At 56.7% G+C, this 16,009-nt stretch overlaps 1 protein-coding gene across 1 annotated transcript in view; it reads right to left on the bottom strand.

Moving 5' to 3' along the window:
• The window catches only part of AGRN (agrin), a 129,489-nt gene that overhangs the window by 43,510 nt on the left and 69,970 nt on the right, over positions 1-16,009 (bottom strand). The window contains exons 4-5 of the mRNA XM_072883789.1: positions 1,765-1,980; positions 387-611 (exon numbers count right to left, since the gene is read on the bottom strand). Coding sequence (XP_072739890.1) covers positions 387-611; positions 1,765-1,980 — 441 coding nt within the window. The remainder of the gene's footprint in view (positions 1-386; positions 612-1,764; positions 1,981-16,009) is intronic.

Below are 16,009 nucleotides of genomic sequence, written 5' to 3'. Positions count from 1 at the left end.
GCTGCCTGCCCGCGAGCCCCGGGACACCGGCTAGCTGCAGGCTTCTTGCCAAAAGCGGCAGCCGGGGGACTCCAGCCAGGGGAAACGGCAGGAGGGAAAGGAGGTGGCACAGATGTTGCCACTGCTCTCTAGGTCACTGGGTCCCGAGCAGAAATGCCCACAGCCAAATGCCATGGGGGAAGCGCTGTCTGGGTCTGACTTTCAGAAGCCATCACCCACAGACTGACCTTCTTCTGCCCAGCCCGTGTTTTCGAGCCGATGACAGCAGGCGGGCAGGCAGGTTTTTCTCCCCAGCCCTTGCCATTTCCCACTGGCCTGCCCTCGATACTCCTGATGCAAGAGGAAACCTTTTTAAAGCAATACCCCCAGGAGGGCAAGGGACTCACCACAGGTGCCATCGAACTTCTTGAAAACATTCTCCTGCTTGTCGCAGGCGTGCTTGTTGAGGTCGCACTCGCTGCGGTAGTCTTTGCCGTCGCTGCCGCACACCGTGCTCTCGGGCACGCCGCTGCAGGATGACGGGCAGACGCATTTGGCCGACTGGCCGTCAGTGGAGCGGACACACGTGCTGCCAAAGCTGCAGGTCACCTCTGCGCAGGGGTCCTTGGAGCCTGCGGGATAGAGGAGGGGGCACGGCACAGGCGTGAGCACAGCGGCCCGCGCTCCTGTGCCGCCCTCTCCCGCTCGCTCCTCTCACAGGACAAATAAGCCTGACACACCACGATATCTACCTAGACAGCCCCAGTCCCTCCAAGTGCCCAGAAACGTACACGACGGCAATGGATGTCCTTCCCTCGGCTTCAGCGGATGCTGGAACCAGTGCCATGTACCTGGTCCCGCAGCAGCGAGCCCATCCACCCCGACGTCCGCAGAGGCAGGCAGGACTGTGAGGCTGTAGGATCAGCCCCGAACCCACGGCACGCGAGGAAGGGAGCTCACTCCCCAGCTGGCACTTCAGGCAGAGCCCCTCCTTTCTAAACCTCTCAGCCTCACTGCCGTGAGCTCCCTTCCCTGCACATGCTCTCCCAGATCCTCTTGCTTCAGTGAACGAGCAAAACAAGGGTCCTTAAGGCACCTCCTGCAAACCATAATTAGAGGAAGAGCTCAAGGAGCAATTTCCTCATCGATGGGGAAGGGCCAAAATGTCTGTGCCAGCTTTTTTTGCCTTTTTTTCCTTTATTTGTCACTTTTTTATGATTATTATTTTAAATAAATCACTCAGCACTCTCTCCCCTCTGAGAAGAGCCCCAGCAGGAGTGCCGGGTGCAGATTTATTGCAAGCCAGAGCGCTGCATGAGAGAAAGGTCAAGTTAATTTACTCTGAGATGAGGAGACTGGGGTCTCATTTACACAGCTCCTTGCTCACAGCTGGTGAATGCCAGGCTGGGGAAGGGCTTTCATCAGCCCACCCAGCCTGTGCAGATGCCTGGTCCCTCCAAGACCAACTTCTAGCTGTGGCAGATGTGACCCACTCTGGGGAGGCAGCGTGGTGCAGCAGGCAGAGCTGCCCGAGACAGAAGGCTGTTCTCCACCGTCTGCCACGCACCTCTTGAACGGCCTTCGGCCATCGGTTTGCCTGCTTATTAAACTCTGCCGATCACCAAGGCAGAGCTGCTGATTCTCTCACAGTGTCCCTTCCCATCAGACCTGTCCCCAGCCCCCAGGACATCACCAGCACCACAGTGATGACACGAGCCTGGGCCAAGTCTCCCCGGCCTCACACGGTCACCTCCTGAAAGCAGGAGAGCCTGCCCTTGCACTCACCACACGGTCCCTTGCTGATTACTTTGATCCGTCTCTGCTGGTTGCACTGGGCCTTCTCCAGCTCACACTCGTTGCTGTAGGTGGAGTAATCAGAGCCGCAGACAGGAGCCACCACGACAGGGCAAGCTGTCTTCTTGCAGACGCAGGAGGCCTGGGAGGGGTCGGTGGAGCTCCTCTCACACACCGCTCCGAACCCGCACAGCATCCCTCGACATGCTGTGGGCACAGACACGGAGAGAGCGGTGAGCCATGGCTGCTCCTCTGCAAACAGGAGGGATGCAGACCAGCGCCTGTGCCTCTCCTACCTCCCCTGGCAGGGCCGCTCACACCACCCAGCTTGGGGGGGGGCTGCAGCCCTCCGGGGGACCAGGACTGCAAGGGCAGGGCCAGCGAGGACGATGCTCTAGGCACAGCAGAGTCCTTTCCTGGCTTAGGGCGAGGATGTCACCATCTCAGCGTGCCACCTCTCACTGCCTGCCAGGAACCAGGCGGTTAAGCTGGGTCCTTCTCCAGGGATGCCTAGGGTGCGTTTGAGGTTAAGGGGGTGTGCTGGTTTCAGCTGAGATAGAGTTAATTTTCTTTATAGTGGCTGCTATGGGGCTATGTTTGGGATTTGTGCTGGAAACAGTGTTGGTAACACAGGGATGTTTTAGTTGTTGCTGCACTGGTCAAGGACCTTGCAGCTTCCCCTGCTCTGCCAGGTGCAGAAGAAGCTGGGAGGGGGCACAGCCAGGACAGCTGACCCCAACTGCCCAAAGGGACATTCCATACCATAGGGCGTCGTGCGCAGCATAGAAACTGGGGAAGAAGGAGGAAGGAGGGGACGTTCAGAGTGATGGCGTTTGTCTTCCCAAGTCACCGTTACGCGTGATGGAGCCCTGCTGTCCTGGAGATGGCTGAACCCCTGCCTGCCCATGGGAAGGGGTGAAGGAATGCCTTGCTTTGCTTTGCTTGCGTGCGCGGCTTTTGCTTTCCCTATTGAACTGTCTTTATCTCAACCCACGCGTTTCCTCACTTTTACCCTTCCGATTCTCTCCCCCATCCTATTGTGGGGGGAGTGAGCGAGCGGCTAGTGGGGCTGAGTTGCCGGCTGGGGTTAAACCACGACAGGGGGCCAAGCCAACCCTGCCAGAGCCACCCACCCCAAAGCCACGTGCCTGAGAGGACGGGTCTGCCCAGCGCAGCCAGGGAACAGCGCGAGGCAGCCAGGCTGCCCGGCCGGGGCTGCTGCGCCCTGAGCCCCCATCTCCTGCCTGCGCCCGGAGCACGGGCATTGAGCAAAGGCACAGGTAACCTCAGCGCCTGCTCCACCGTGCTGGTACCGTGCGGAGCAGACAGCACAGAGGCCACGGGGATGGGCAGCACAGACAGCGGGGTTGGTAAAGCCTGTGACCCAGAGAAAGCTTCCTCTGAAGGGAGGCTGTCATGGAAGGCAGCACCCTCTTTGCCCTCAGGCACCGCACTGCCGTCCCCGTTGGCTCTACCGCAGCCTCTCCTGAGGGACTGAGCCCTGCTGCCCTTTGAGAGCGGCCGGGTAAGGCAGGATATGTGCTAGGCACCTTCATCCCACGCACAGACAGGGAGGGAAGAGGCTGGGGTACAGCATGGTCCAAAAGGAGCTAACAAACCCATGGTCAGCCCTCTTGCCTCCTCTGTGCCCCTTCCCACTCCAGGCTGCCCGTTCTGCTTATTGCCAGCATGAACTGGAGAACGAAAGGCCTGTCCCCAGCTCTGCACCACAGCAGGGAGGTCAAGGCCCAGGCTGGGAGCAGGGAGGTGCCTCCAACCCCACTACAGACATGGAGGAGTGTCCCCAGGGCTCCGGAAAGCACTTGCTCTGCCCAGGTTCCCTCTGCTCAAGCCTTTGGGAGTCCTCCACAACACAGCGTGTTTTCTGCCAACCAGCAAGAGAAAGGAAAGTCAAGGAATGGAGAAGAAAATGTCCTCACCTGTCCCAGTGTGGGACAGATTGTCCCACATGCACACACTGTTTTATGTATGCCGTTTATGCAAAGCAGCTGAATCACGTGGCTGGAGTCTCTCTAAAGGAGATGCACGAATCTCTTTATCACATCCACTAATCAGAGCAGCCAGCACAGACCAGTTCAGCATCTGAATTGCTAATGTGGTAGGAAATGTAATTCTTCAGTTGGAGGGAGGAAAGCAGAGGACAGGTGTCTCCAGACTCAGCCGCCTGCAGGTGAGACGGCGAGAGCAAGAGATGCCAGAGCTTTCTGCCCAGCGGTTCCCGCCACGGGCACAGCCCTACCCTCACAACACGCGCCACTGGGCAGGTACGCAGGCACACGCAGGCGGGCGCGCACCGCGCACCCGCTCACCGCGCTCCACGCACAGCCGCTGCGCCAAGCGTAGTCCCCGCACCGGCACCCGCCGCACCGCTCCTGCGCCCACGCGCAGCGGGCACCTCCCGCCACCTCCGGGTACACCTCACCGCCCCGCGCTCTCCTACGCACACAGCATACGTTAGAAATGGAGACTGACCTACATAACGAGAGAAAGAAATAATAAAAGGCAAAATAAAATGCTCGACAGCGGCTCATTTACACTTCAATTCCCGGGCGTTTGCCTTTGACTGCCTTGAGATTTTGAGCTCATATGCACAGCGACAATATACCACTAAGAGACTAATATCATCAAATAAAAAAGAGCGCTCTCTCTCTCCTGCCCAATATCTAAAAGCAATTCATCATTTTTATGAAGCGCTCTGGATAGTCTCTCCTGCTCTTTCCATCGCTGTTCTTTCTCTCTCTCTCTTTTTTTTTTAATAAATGCAGATGAGCCTGTTGAGCTCTGAGATTAGAGGGTGCAGGGGAGGTGTGCAAGTGAGGAATGTGAAATGCAGGACAAGCAGGGATTCATCCTGTCCCCTCGCCCCGAGGCGCAGGTCTGTGGAGCAGAAGCGTAACCGTGTAGTGCATAATCAGCTGCCAGGCGCAGGGGACGCAGACGGAGCTGTCTCAGCGACCAGACCGAAAGGAAGGGAAAGGAAGGGAGCTGGTGCGTGCAGCAGATGCGGGACGCAGAGCCAGCTTGGAGCGGAGTTCAAGCAAGTGCCTGCTCAAAGGCGAGAGGTGCCTGTTCGCACCGGCCCGGGTTCAGCAGCACACTTGCAGATAGGGAAACCAAGGTGGGAAGCGTGTCCAGGGTTTCAAAGTAGGTGTCAGGGACAGCCCTCTGCTTTCTTGAGCTCTTCTGTTCTTGCCTTTTGCCTCAGAGTATGGGAAAGGAGCCTCACACATCCAAGGCAAGGGCTTCCGAAGCAAACAGCCGACCCAGCTCTGGTCCCACCCAAACTGAGGACGTTTTCAGTGGGACCCAATTCACCGAGCACTTCAAAAACCCCATCCTAAGACACTTGTTGCTGTTTTCAGGTGCATTTTCTTCCCACACAGCTCATGCACCAACGGCACTTTTGCCTTCGGTCCCCTGCCGTCCACTTCTCCTCCCAGGCCTCGCAGCGCTCTGCAGCAGCCAGCCTGCGAACCTGGCAGGAAAAAGCTTTCAGCACTGGACAGGACTTCTGAAGAAGTTAAAATATTGCTGATGGTTTTGACTCTTCTTCAAAGAAACTTTTAAAATTGTTCATTCTGATTTGGAGCCAGACTGGGTTTTGTCACCTTTTAGGTGATCCTCCCTGGAATTGTTTTGCCCACACATATTTAAGAATCTTTTAATTTGACGTGATAAAAGCAATGGTAAATGACAAAAAGGCCACAAAGTATTAAAAAGTTAATTGGGTCAAGCCACATAAAGAAAACTGATGTTTTATCAGAATGGAAGTTTCAGTCTATCCTTGCGCCAGAACCATATTTCATAAACACATTAGGGACATAATAGGCCAATATGTGAGCAAAAGGGATGATATAAAGGGTATGTCTTTACCTCCCATTCCGCATCAAACGGATGGTGCAGAAGCGAGCTTTTACAGCACCGGTGTTTGACAGACACCTTCCCACTCCCTGCCAACGACCTCCGTCCCCAGGAGAGAACCTTGCACGCTGCGGAGCCTCCGAGCTAATCCCAACTCAAGGGGATGGCCCAGCTGCCCCGCAGACGCCCGGGCAGGACAGAGAGCGGGGGTACGGCAGGGTGCAACCCCCAAACCCCGTGCTTCAGTCCTTCCTGTGGACGAGGACCCGGCTTCACTGAGTTTTGGTGATCAGGCCGAGAAGCAGAGAAAGCGAGAAAGAAAAATGCTTCGAACCAGAAACAAATTGTGACAAGCAAACTGGCTGTTTAAGTTTCTTTCGCTTCTCATCGTCACTGGTGCTACTGGTGAAGAAGCCTATTTGTTCACAGCAGATGATTTTAAAAACTCACCCATCCAATGCTGTGATGTGGTTGGATGATGCAAGCTCAGAACACTGATGAGAATAAAACAAAATGCCTTCGTTCCCCTGCCAGACCCAGGAGATGAAACAGGTTTATTATGCCTGCTAAGATGACTCAACCCAGCAAGCTCTGAGAAGGACAAAATTCAGAGGGAGCTTCCTTCTTCCCCAACATCTCTGTCTCTCTTCCTCTCTCCCTAATTTTACTTGGAAGGATTCAAGAAGTGTAACCATCGCTGGTGCAGAAGGAATAAAAGTTGGGAAATTAGAAGCAAAAAGAAGAGGCTGTCAGCCCAGTTCCAGAGTATTCGGCACTGACCAAGCCTTCGCATCCCATTCCCCGTGCAGAGCCACTACAGACAGAAGCGCTTTGCTGGGTCTGGGCAGAAGGCAGCAATAAGCGAGGCACAAAGCGCTCTTGTCCTAACGCTTGTACACGACAGCCCAAATAAACTGCAAACAGCAGATAAAGTGTACAGAAGTGCAAGGACCTCTTAAATTTGATTCCTGACAGTGCTGGTGAAGACCAGGCTATCAAAAGCATCCCACAAGCGAGGGGCTGCAGACCGCTCTCTATTCCCAGCGCCGCTGCTATTTCGGGCACCCAGGGGTGGGCCCTGCTCTGCTGGGCGTCAAAGGGACCAGCCTTGCCTTCACGCTCCCGAGCTTGAGACGAGACAGGGCAGGCAGGAGTGCAGAGACGGTTCTCTGGCAAGGAAATGGCAAGGAAATCGTCCACCTGCCCACCCAACCGGGACAACACCAGAGACCAGGGACGTGCAGAGGGACCAGGGCTCTGCCTGCCTGCTGCCCCTCTAGTGACATCTCTACAACATCACCAGGATAGCGACCATAGGAGAGCTTGATAGGACAAGAGGAAAAGGCCTCAAGTTGCGCCAGGGGAGGTTTAGACTGGATATTAGGAAATTTTACTTCACGGAAAGGGTTGTCCAGCATTGGGACAGGCTGCCCAGGGAAGGGGTGGAGTCCCCATCCCTGGAGGGATTTAAAAGCCGTTTGGATGAGGTGCTTAGGGACAGGGTGCAGTGGTGGGCTTGGCAGTGTTAGGTTTATGGTTGGACTCCATGATCTTAAAGGTCTTTTCCAACCTGTGTGATTCTGTGATTCTGTGATTCATACATTTTCCTACCAGTGTGCCTTCTACATCACCTGACACGCCTGGATAGGGCAGAAGTAGCCCCTGCCACGACTGGTTGAGACCAAGCCCAAAGCCTGCCTTACCCACAGCAACACTGCAGCTGGAGGCTTTTGAGCCAGCTATGACGGACACCTCTGCAGGACGGACACTGGAAAGCAGTGGTGAAGCAGAGTCAACGTGAGCTTGCAGCGGACGGAGCCCCTGCTCGGGACGTTGGAGGCTGCAGCCTATTGTGCCTGTTCCCTGGTCGCAGAGGGGAGGTGGCATCTCTCAGCACTTGTTTAAGACCATGCTTCAAAACTGCCTACAAAGCACACGGCAAGGCTGTGCAGCAAGGTCAGAGAGCAGACTAGATCTAAAGCGAAGCGCGGCTCTGGTTAAATCATCCTAGCGCTGCAGAGCCGAGGCGCAGCAAGGCATTTGGCAAACAATGAGAGCAGCACTTGTCTGGAGCAAAAAAAAGCTACAGCTAGGAGCTGACCTTTCCCAAACCTCCTGAGCCGCCGAAGATGAGGGAGAGAAACAGCTACAGTGAGGTGTCTATACAACACTTGAGCAAGCTGTACAGAACAAAAGGGAGGGCTTGGGCTTATTGTAACCGTACTGAATACCAGCCAAGCCTCGCCACGTCTCTTAGCAGCACTGGAGCAGAAACAGGATAATAAATAACAATAACAACAACAACAATAATAATAATAAAAAAGTGCACTTGCTGGAGAGGAGGGGAAAAGCAAAAAGGTGTTGCTACAAATAATTCATGGTAACGTGCTTCCCGCCACAACGGAGTCAGCATGACTCTATGGGTGGACAGAGCAGCCTCCTCTTCCTCAGCAATCCCAGGCTGAGCCTGCAAAAGCAAGAAAGGCTTTTAGAAGAGATCGAGGCTAGGGGAAAGACCTGACCGGGTTGAGAGCCCTGCTCCAGCTCACATATGCTATGTTCTGAGGCTCTACCTTGCATCCTGCAGTCACCACCTGGTTCGGGGCAAAGAGCACGAAGGAACGCTAATGAGGATTTCCTGTCCTCTGGCTAATTGGGGAAGGTGAGGGGCACAGCAAAGCGCTCTGGCCTCTCCTCTGAACAGCCCAGAGCAGAGGAAGGTCAGGGCACTGCCGCAGCCCGGAGAACGGGCCATGCAGCTGCATCCTCCAACGGGCATGGGGAGCGTGCCGGGCAGCTCCCACCCCGCAACAGCTCGAGCCCTGGCTGGCCTCTGCCTGCCTGCCAGCTGCCTCCTGGGCCCCCAAAGACGAGCAGATGGGGGAGTGAACTTGGGTGTCACTACGGTGTCCGTTTACCACGCAACTGCCTCCAGGGCAGACCTGGCCTGGCCCGGGGGCTGCTGTTCACAGAAAACACCGAGGCGAGGGGATGGCTCCTCCCAAAAGCCTTTCTTGCTTTTGCAGGCTCAGCCTGGGGTTGCTGAGGAAGAGGAGGCTGCTCTGTCCGCCCATAGAGTCATGCTGACTCCGTTGTGGTGGGAAGCACGTTACCATGAATTATTTGTAGCAACACCTTTTTGCTTTTCCCCTCCTCTCCAGCAGGGCAGGGGCAGGGACACAAGCCAGGCACAGCAACCAAGTGACAGAAGCCACCTATGGAAACACCTTCCCCAGCCTGCCAGTGATCCTCTGGACCGACGCACGGGAGGTCAGGGTGGGATGCCTGCGTCAGTGAACCACAGAGTAGAAAAGGGGAAAGGAGAGAGATGACAAGCCTCTGGGAGCCTATCTACGCTGGCAGCTGAAACTGGGGTGGGAAGAGGGAGAGTCAGGGTTGCAGAGAGCTTCTTACTGCAGTCTGGGCCCAGAGCTGCCAGCATTCCTCAGAACCGAGCCACTCCTGCAGAAAGAAGAACGACTACCCATTGCACCAGGTGTAATGACACCGGTTCAGATCCAAGCCTCCCACCCCATCCGTGACACTTCCTCAGGCAGCCCCTAATTAGCACCAGGGAGGGAGCGGGATGCTTCATTACCAGGGAAGCCCCTGCCAAGGCTCAGCTCAGCATTTCCCCGAGCAGGCTGCGCAGGCACAGGTGGCTGGTACTGCACGAGTAGCTGCCAGGGCAGATGGCACCAGCTCCACCTCCTCGCGTCCAACCGTGCCTGCAGATGCCCAAAACGGCTGGAAGGACAGCTGAGAATAGGACGGCTCCGCTGTGGCCAACAGGGAGGGCCAGAGCCACCGCGAGAATGCCCAAGAGCTGCTGAGGCTCCTCGCACACAGCTCCGCTCTGCAGAGAGATGCGGGAGTCGGTGTGAGGCTGCAGGCGGCTCGGGAGAAGACTGCCGTTGAAGTAAAGGCCCTGCTTGAGCTGGGCCCAAGAGACTGGGCAAAACGAAGATGCCGCACAGCACACACGTGTATGCTGGTCCATCCTGGAGCACTCCCAGGCCAGAGCTGGCAAGACTGTTCTGGCAAGACTATTCTGCCAAGTGAGAGCCCGTGACAATACGTGTATGCAAAGGGCTTGCTCTGTGCTTCAGCAACCCTCTCTGACCCCCGCCAACACACAGGCTTGCTCTGCGCCCTCCTTCAGTCCCCTGCATCCTAAAAAACGCAGCAGCCAAGGCTTCAAGTTGTGCACTGGCCCCCCCCAGCCTGGACCTCCACCTCTCTCCCAGCTGCCAGTTCTGGCCACGCTGCAGTTTGCACCAAGTGCTCCAGACAGAGCTCTTGGGTGAGCTTCTCAATCCATCCCAGCCTTCTTCCGAGCCTCCCGGACCGGAGCAGTGAGAACAGGCAGCGGGGAGCCAGCAGCCGGCTGCAGGCAGGGCGGGTGGAGAGCAGCTTCAGCTTCCAACTTCAACTCCCCATCCGGTTCTGCGCCTTGGTTCTCCCATTTACAAAAAATGCGGATAATAATAATCACCAAACCCCCAAGGTCAGTAGGTAAATAGCTCAATATAAGTAGTAGGGATTAATAACAAGCTGGCTTTGTCAAGTGCTTTGAGATCTTGAGGTGAAGAGCTCTATCTAATAAGCCCCAAGCATTCACATTAAAATGCTTCTCCAGCTTAATAACAATAATCATAAATGTAATGTCAAAATTGCTCTTTTTCACTGTACAGAAAAGAAAAAAAATGCTCCTGGAGCAGCTTGCTGATTGCTTATTGCACCCTGCCAGGCCCTCTGCAGTGTGTGCCTGCCTGCCCGCCCCGCGTTCCCCGGCAGCGCCCGGCCACACAGCCGGGCCACCGAGAGGAGCACGTGAGAGGCCACACGGTTGCCTCCCAGGACCGAAGCTTCGTCCTCGGCAGGAATCTTGCCAAGGGAGGAGGAAGAGGAGGAGAGCCCTGAACACCTGCAGAGGAGGGGGATGCCAGGAAAACGCGCCTGCTGAAGGCAGAACCCCTGTTTGCTGGCCTGGACCCGCTCCACATCCCAGGGGAGTCTGTCCCTTCTTCGAACAGGCCGAGAAAAACAATCAGAAAAGCACAGCCGGAAACTTGATTACAGCTCGTGGGTGGGAGACAGGAGGGTGGGATGTACCTGCTTTCACGGCTTAAAGTGTCTCCAGTGACAAGAAAGGGGTAGGAGAGAGGAAAGGCTAAAATCGCAGGACAGCCACGCTGCCGTGCTCCGGACAGACACAGCCACGAACCCCTACAGCAAGGGCCGCAGGCAGGAGACAAAGAGAGGAAGACACTTCCCGGCAGCACGCCCACGAGGGTATGGGCAACCTGCACCTCTGCGGACCCGCGAGCAGCTGAACCGCTGGCACTGGGTGTTCTTGTTCATAGGAAAAGCCTGAAATTGAGGAATGAGGATGTCCGTGCTAAACGTGCAAGGTGGCTGCCTTTTAATCTAATGCTATTGGATTAAAAACTCTCCCTCTCTGGAAAGCGGTGGGTGCTCCCTTGCTAAAGCCATTTAAAGCAGACTGGACTGGGGAATCCAAAGTGGAGAGCAGCCCCGAGCTGGCCAGGCTGGACAGCAGAGGGAAAAAGCTGTGATGCTCACGTACATCTTTCCAATCCCTAGGGCACACTGACGGGCACCGAGCCAACGTGCACCTCTGCGTGCCACCTACCACCGCTCCCCACTTGGTCCCCGAGGTCACTAGTGGGTCACACTGGTAATCTATCCTGTCCCAAATCCTGCCTCAGAGCAGTCACTCCTAAATAGCTGTGTTAGAGAGGAGAAGCCACCCTCACAGGGTAGGCGAGAAGCCATGAGAAACGCTGGGCAGCACCCTTGGAGCCCAGCGGGCTGGGGGAGAACGGGCTGGCTGAGGAGCCTGCCACGGAGAGTTCCTCGGCCAGAAGACAAGAAGCCCAAGCGAGGCAGTAGCAAGCAAGCACACGTAACACCAAAGGGTGAGGGCACACGCACAATAAACCCCGCGGGCCGAGGCCGAGGCTTCCTTTTGGAGAAGGGGCAAGGCCCCACCACGACAACCGAAGCAAGCCTGCCCCGCTGCCATCCAATACGTAGGGACACCGCTGGCGCAAGAGGCAGGGGAGGCCCGCAAAGAGCAGGGCAGAGCTGCTTTTGGGGCTTCCTTCTGCCGAAAGGGCAGAGGGAAATGCGAGGCCCCGGGGACGGAGCCGCGTGCGCGTGTCAGGACAGCGAAGGCCGGCATTAATTCTGCATGAGCGCGAGGTGCCCGTTGCCATGGAGACTGGTTATGCCGGCGCTCCAGCCCAGACGCTCGCCCATGCACATTTACTCCTCTTCCCGGGCCCACCCTCCCTGCCATCGATATTAATTGCATCAGCCGGGGCTTGCTCGGTGAGGGAGAAGGAGCCGCCTGCCCTGCTCAAAGGCCTCTGCCGCAGGGCCGGGAGAGCCACACGCAGGCACCGGCGGCAGAGCCGGGGTCTCCACACCACAGCCCTGGCTAAACGCCAAGATCAGCATCGGCTCTCCCGGGAAAGAAACGCAGAGCCGTCAGATCGTGTGTCATTAACACCACACCGCTTAATCCAGGCACTTTTGCTCAGAGCCCCTAGCCCCGGCACAGCCAGAGCAGCATTAGGGGCACGCTAGCCCTGAGTGCTCAAGCCCCAGTTCTGCCCATCTTCACCTACTTTGTGCCCTGTCCCTGCCTACAACGTGGGACAGCGAATTCATGCAATGCCGCTGACATGGATCTGGAAAGCTGCAGGTAGCCTCACCGGGCAGCGGCAGGCCAGGGGCAAACGCTGGCTAAAGGCACTGCCAGCAGCCCTGCATACAGCCCTACAGGTACCAAAGGGGACGGGGAAGGCAGCACCCCTCCAAGCTCATCAGGATTGTGCCCATCTTTACCTCCACGGTTTAGCCACGGAGCTGAGCTACACTGCAGCTGCAAATCTGTGGTCCCCAAGGCCACAAGAACCTCTCCAGAACAAGTCACTTAAAGTTTTCAAGCCAACATGTTCTAAGGATGGAAGGTCCCTTAGAAGCTGAGAGAATGGCAGGCACCCACCATCCAGTTTGGGAGCCTCTGTGACGCTCTCAGCTCTCCAAGGATCTTGCTTGCACAGCTCTACCCATGACAGAGATCTCTGGGAGAGCAGGTATCTCCTCCCGAGACCACAGCATGGTCGTTCAGCACCCCCAAACACACTCTGCGCTCCTGCGTCCCACAGGGAGACAAGGAAGGGAAGCCCAGAAACATGGTCATCACCAGCCACAAGCTTTTACAGCCCAGCTGCCTGAAAAAAACTCATCACTTCTAAAAGCCACCACGATGGAAATCTAACCTGCGAGCAGCAGCAGCAGAGCGGCCAGCACTGCAGCCCGTCCCCACCCAGGAACGGGCAGCCCAGCACCTCGCAGGGCTGGCACCAGCAGTGCAGGCAGCAGGGGCCACGGCAGAGAAAGGAGGAGCGGGAGGAGAGCTGACTACACAGCCTATAATTGGGGGTCAGGAGGGGTAGGCAGCAAGGAAAAAAGTTGATCAGTTGGAAGATCTAAAAGCAAAATCAGGTGCTGGAGGCAGAGAGATGGTAGTGAGCAAGGCAAAGGCGGTGCTGGTGGCAGGCAGGGCAGGGCGGAGCAGGGAGGAGTTGAAAGCATCGTGTTCTTGGGTCTAAAACATCAAAGTCACTCTTGCAAATCAAACATCATCTTAAAAGACTCTCTCGTTAATCTGTCACGAACCCCCTGCGAGAGCGGCTCTGAGCAGGCTGTCACAGCTCCTCATCACTGGAAGAATTCATCAGCCTCCAGAAGAGAGAGGAGCAGTTTGGAAACGCGCTCCACGAGGGCTGCGAGCGAGAAGCCAGCCCCAGCAGCAGGCTCCCGCCGCCCTGCCTGCGCACCCCAGCACGCACAGATCCCCTCAGCCTCGCCACAGAGCGAGCGGCCAAGAGCAGGAATCTGCCCCGAGGAGCCACACCGCAGCAAAACACCCAAAGCTCAGCGCACACACGGAGTGCACCCAGATGGGACGGCAGCCCGTACATAGCCCACGCAAGGGAGGGAGGCAAGGGCAAGAAGAAAAAATACTTGGATTGTTTTAACCGCCTCCCACCTGCCTGCAGAGGCCACGCTCTGCAAAACAGAGTGTTTACAAATCAGGGAGATTAGAGAGCTCAGCAAGGGAAGGAGGGCTGCAGCAGCCTCTGGATGCCTGGAGGGAAAGACGGCTCCTCCGCAGCCGCAGCAGGTCCAAAGCCAGCGCTCAGCTGCACGGTGGGCAAAGCCAGCACTCCGCCCTTTGCTGACCTTTCCCAGGCTGCCGGGCACTCTGCAAGGTCTGCTCGTGTTCTTCGCAAGGAGCTTGCTCGTACCCTGGGTGTCTCAGTCAGCTTCATGCCTCCTGCTGTCCTTTGCTCTCCCTCTGCACTTCATACGAAGTATTAAACGTAGCGACTGCATCCCTAAGCCGCAGGGTCTGTGCTAAGCCCGGCCTCCCCTGGCCTGCACGCCGCTCCCACCGCACAACAGCGAGACTCCTTGTGTCACTGTGACCTCGGCGCACGTTCCTACAAAACCAACGTTCGCTTGGCAAGAAAGCCTCTGCCACAGCGCAGCGCCAGGCAGTATTGGCAGTGGGCTAACTCGGGAGCTGGCAGTGATGCACCAGCTCTCTCTGAGAGGTATCACGAAGCTTCAGCGTGACACGGCCAAGGGGAAGAGAAGACAAAGCAAGACGAATGCTGTTTCTTTGTCACAATACCAGAAGGATAGTCTTGGGAGACGTGAGGCAGAGATGTGGGGAGAGTGAGGTAAGCTTGGTGATCTGCAACCTTAGCAAGGACCTGATACAGGGAAAAACAGGAACACCTTAGCAGTTCTCCCATCGACTCCTCCTCTAACACTTAAGCCACGTAACATGAAAGTGCATAAACTGATCCCCAAGAGAAAGCTCAAACCTCACTGTAAATGGAGAAGAAAGTGCTCTCAAGAGATCAAAAGTGGTGTCTAATAACTGCTGCTACCTTATCTACCGTTCAGCTTTTGAAGAGCTATGTTTAGCATCTCTCCTCTCTCCAGAGCAACCCTGAAGCAGTCTGAGCTGGTTCGGCTGAAGCACTTTGCTACGGTGCTCAGGATGCGGACCCCAGGCAGGGAAGTCAGGCGAGCGCACGGGGATGAAGCTCCACAAGCACACCCCACTCCTGGCTCCCGAGCTGTTGCCTCACTGCCATAGGGTGCAAACATGAGCAAGAAAAAAGGAAGGGGAAGCCAAAGACCTAACCACGGTGACTTCAGTGCAGGACCCCCTGGACCAGCTAGGGGACAGCCAGCTTCACCCTGCAGGCATGAATTGCCCAGGATCCTGGGGCAAACAGAAGAGCACCCCAGGTCACCCCCATGCCCGGGAAGGCAGCGGGTGCAAGCGCCGTACCGGCAGCGCAGTAGGTCAGCGTTTCAGTCTGTGCTGCAATGAAGTCTTAGAGAAGGAGTCGGCACGATGTAATTAAAAGGGAGCAGCTGCTGAGAAGCCTGGTACAAAAATTTCACCTTGCGCAGAGAGAGTGATTTTTTTCTGTTCCATGATGTGTGACAAGACTTCCCACCACGCTCCAATGCTCCCAGTCCCTCCTCGCTCAGCAACGTCAGCCTTGGCCCGGCCGCCCACCGGCTGACACAGCCAGAGGTGCAGAAACATCACCACCGCTCCCGCTGCTGGAGCCAGGGGCTGGCTGGGCTCTGGGCTACCCCCAGTGCCACGCAGTGGGGTGCGAGGCGTTCGGGCGGGGGGTGCAAACCTCTCCCTGCTCCCACCATCCTTCTCCGCATGTGGCCTTGGCGAAGGAGTCGTTCCTCAGCATAACGGGGCTTGTGACGGGAATACCGACAGCAGAATCAAGCAGGAGAGTATCTCCACCGAGCCACCATGGCCCTGGGGCAGCCCGTGCCCCAAACAAGCGTGCCTCCATGGAGCAGCCCTTCCCCACACACGCCTCTTCCACTTCTCGACACGGAGAGGAGAGGTGACAGCAGCCCAGCAGCCACTGTGGGCTGCAAGGAGCACCAGCAAGGCTTAACATCAGCTCCGCTGTCCGTCAGCATTTGCTAGGTGGGGAGCTGACACGGGTGGACACCACGGCCCGAGGCCGTAGCAAGATGGATTGCTGCTGGAGCGGATCACTTTCCCCGCTCCTGCTGCTGCAAGTCAGCTCCCGACTTTTCAAACCACACGTGCGGGAGAGGGCTGGGGCCAGGAAAAGCACGGGTGTGAAAGGAAGAGAGGGTGGGGTGGTCAGAAAAGACCAGGGGCTGCAAAATGCATCTGTGGTCTGCAACACCTTCCCGTTCTACTAACTGAGATCAGCCCCGCCACGAAGCCTGC

This window comes from Ciconia boyciana, chromosome 19 (genome assembly GCF_034638445.1).
Source record: "Ciconia boyciana chromosome 19, ASM3463844v1, whole genome shotgun sequence".
In the NCBI taxonomy this organism is placed as follows: domain Eukaryota; kingdom Metazoa; phylum Chordata; class Aves; order Ciconiiformes; family Ciconiidae; genus Ciconia; species Ciconia boyciana.
Note: the sequence above shows the minus strand (reverse complement) of the source record. Positions and strands in the feature narration are given on the sequence as shown.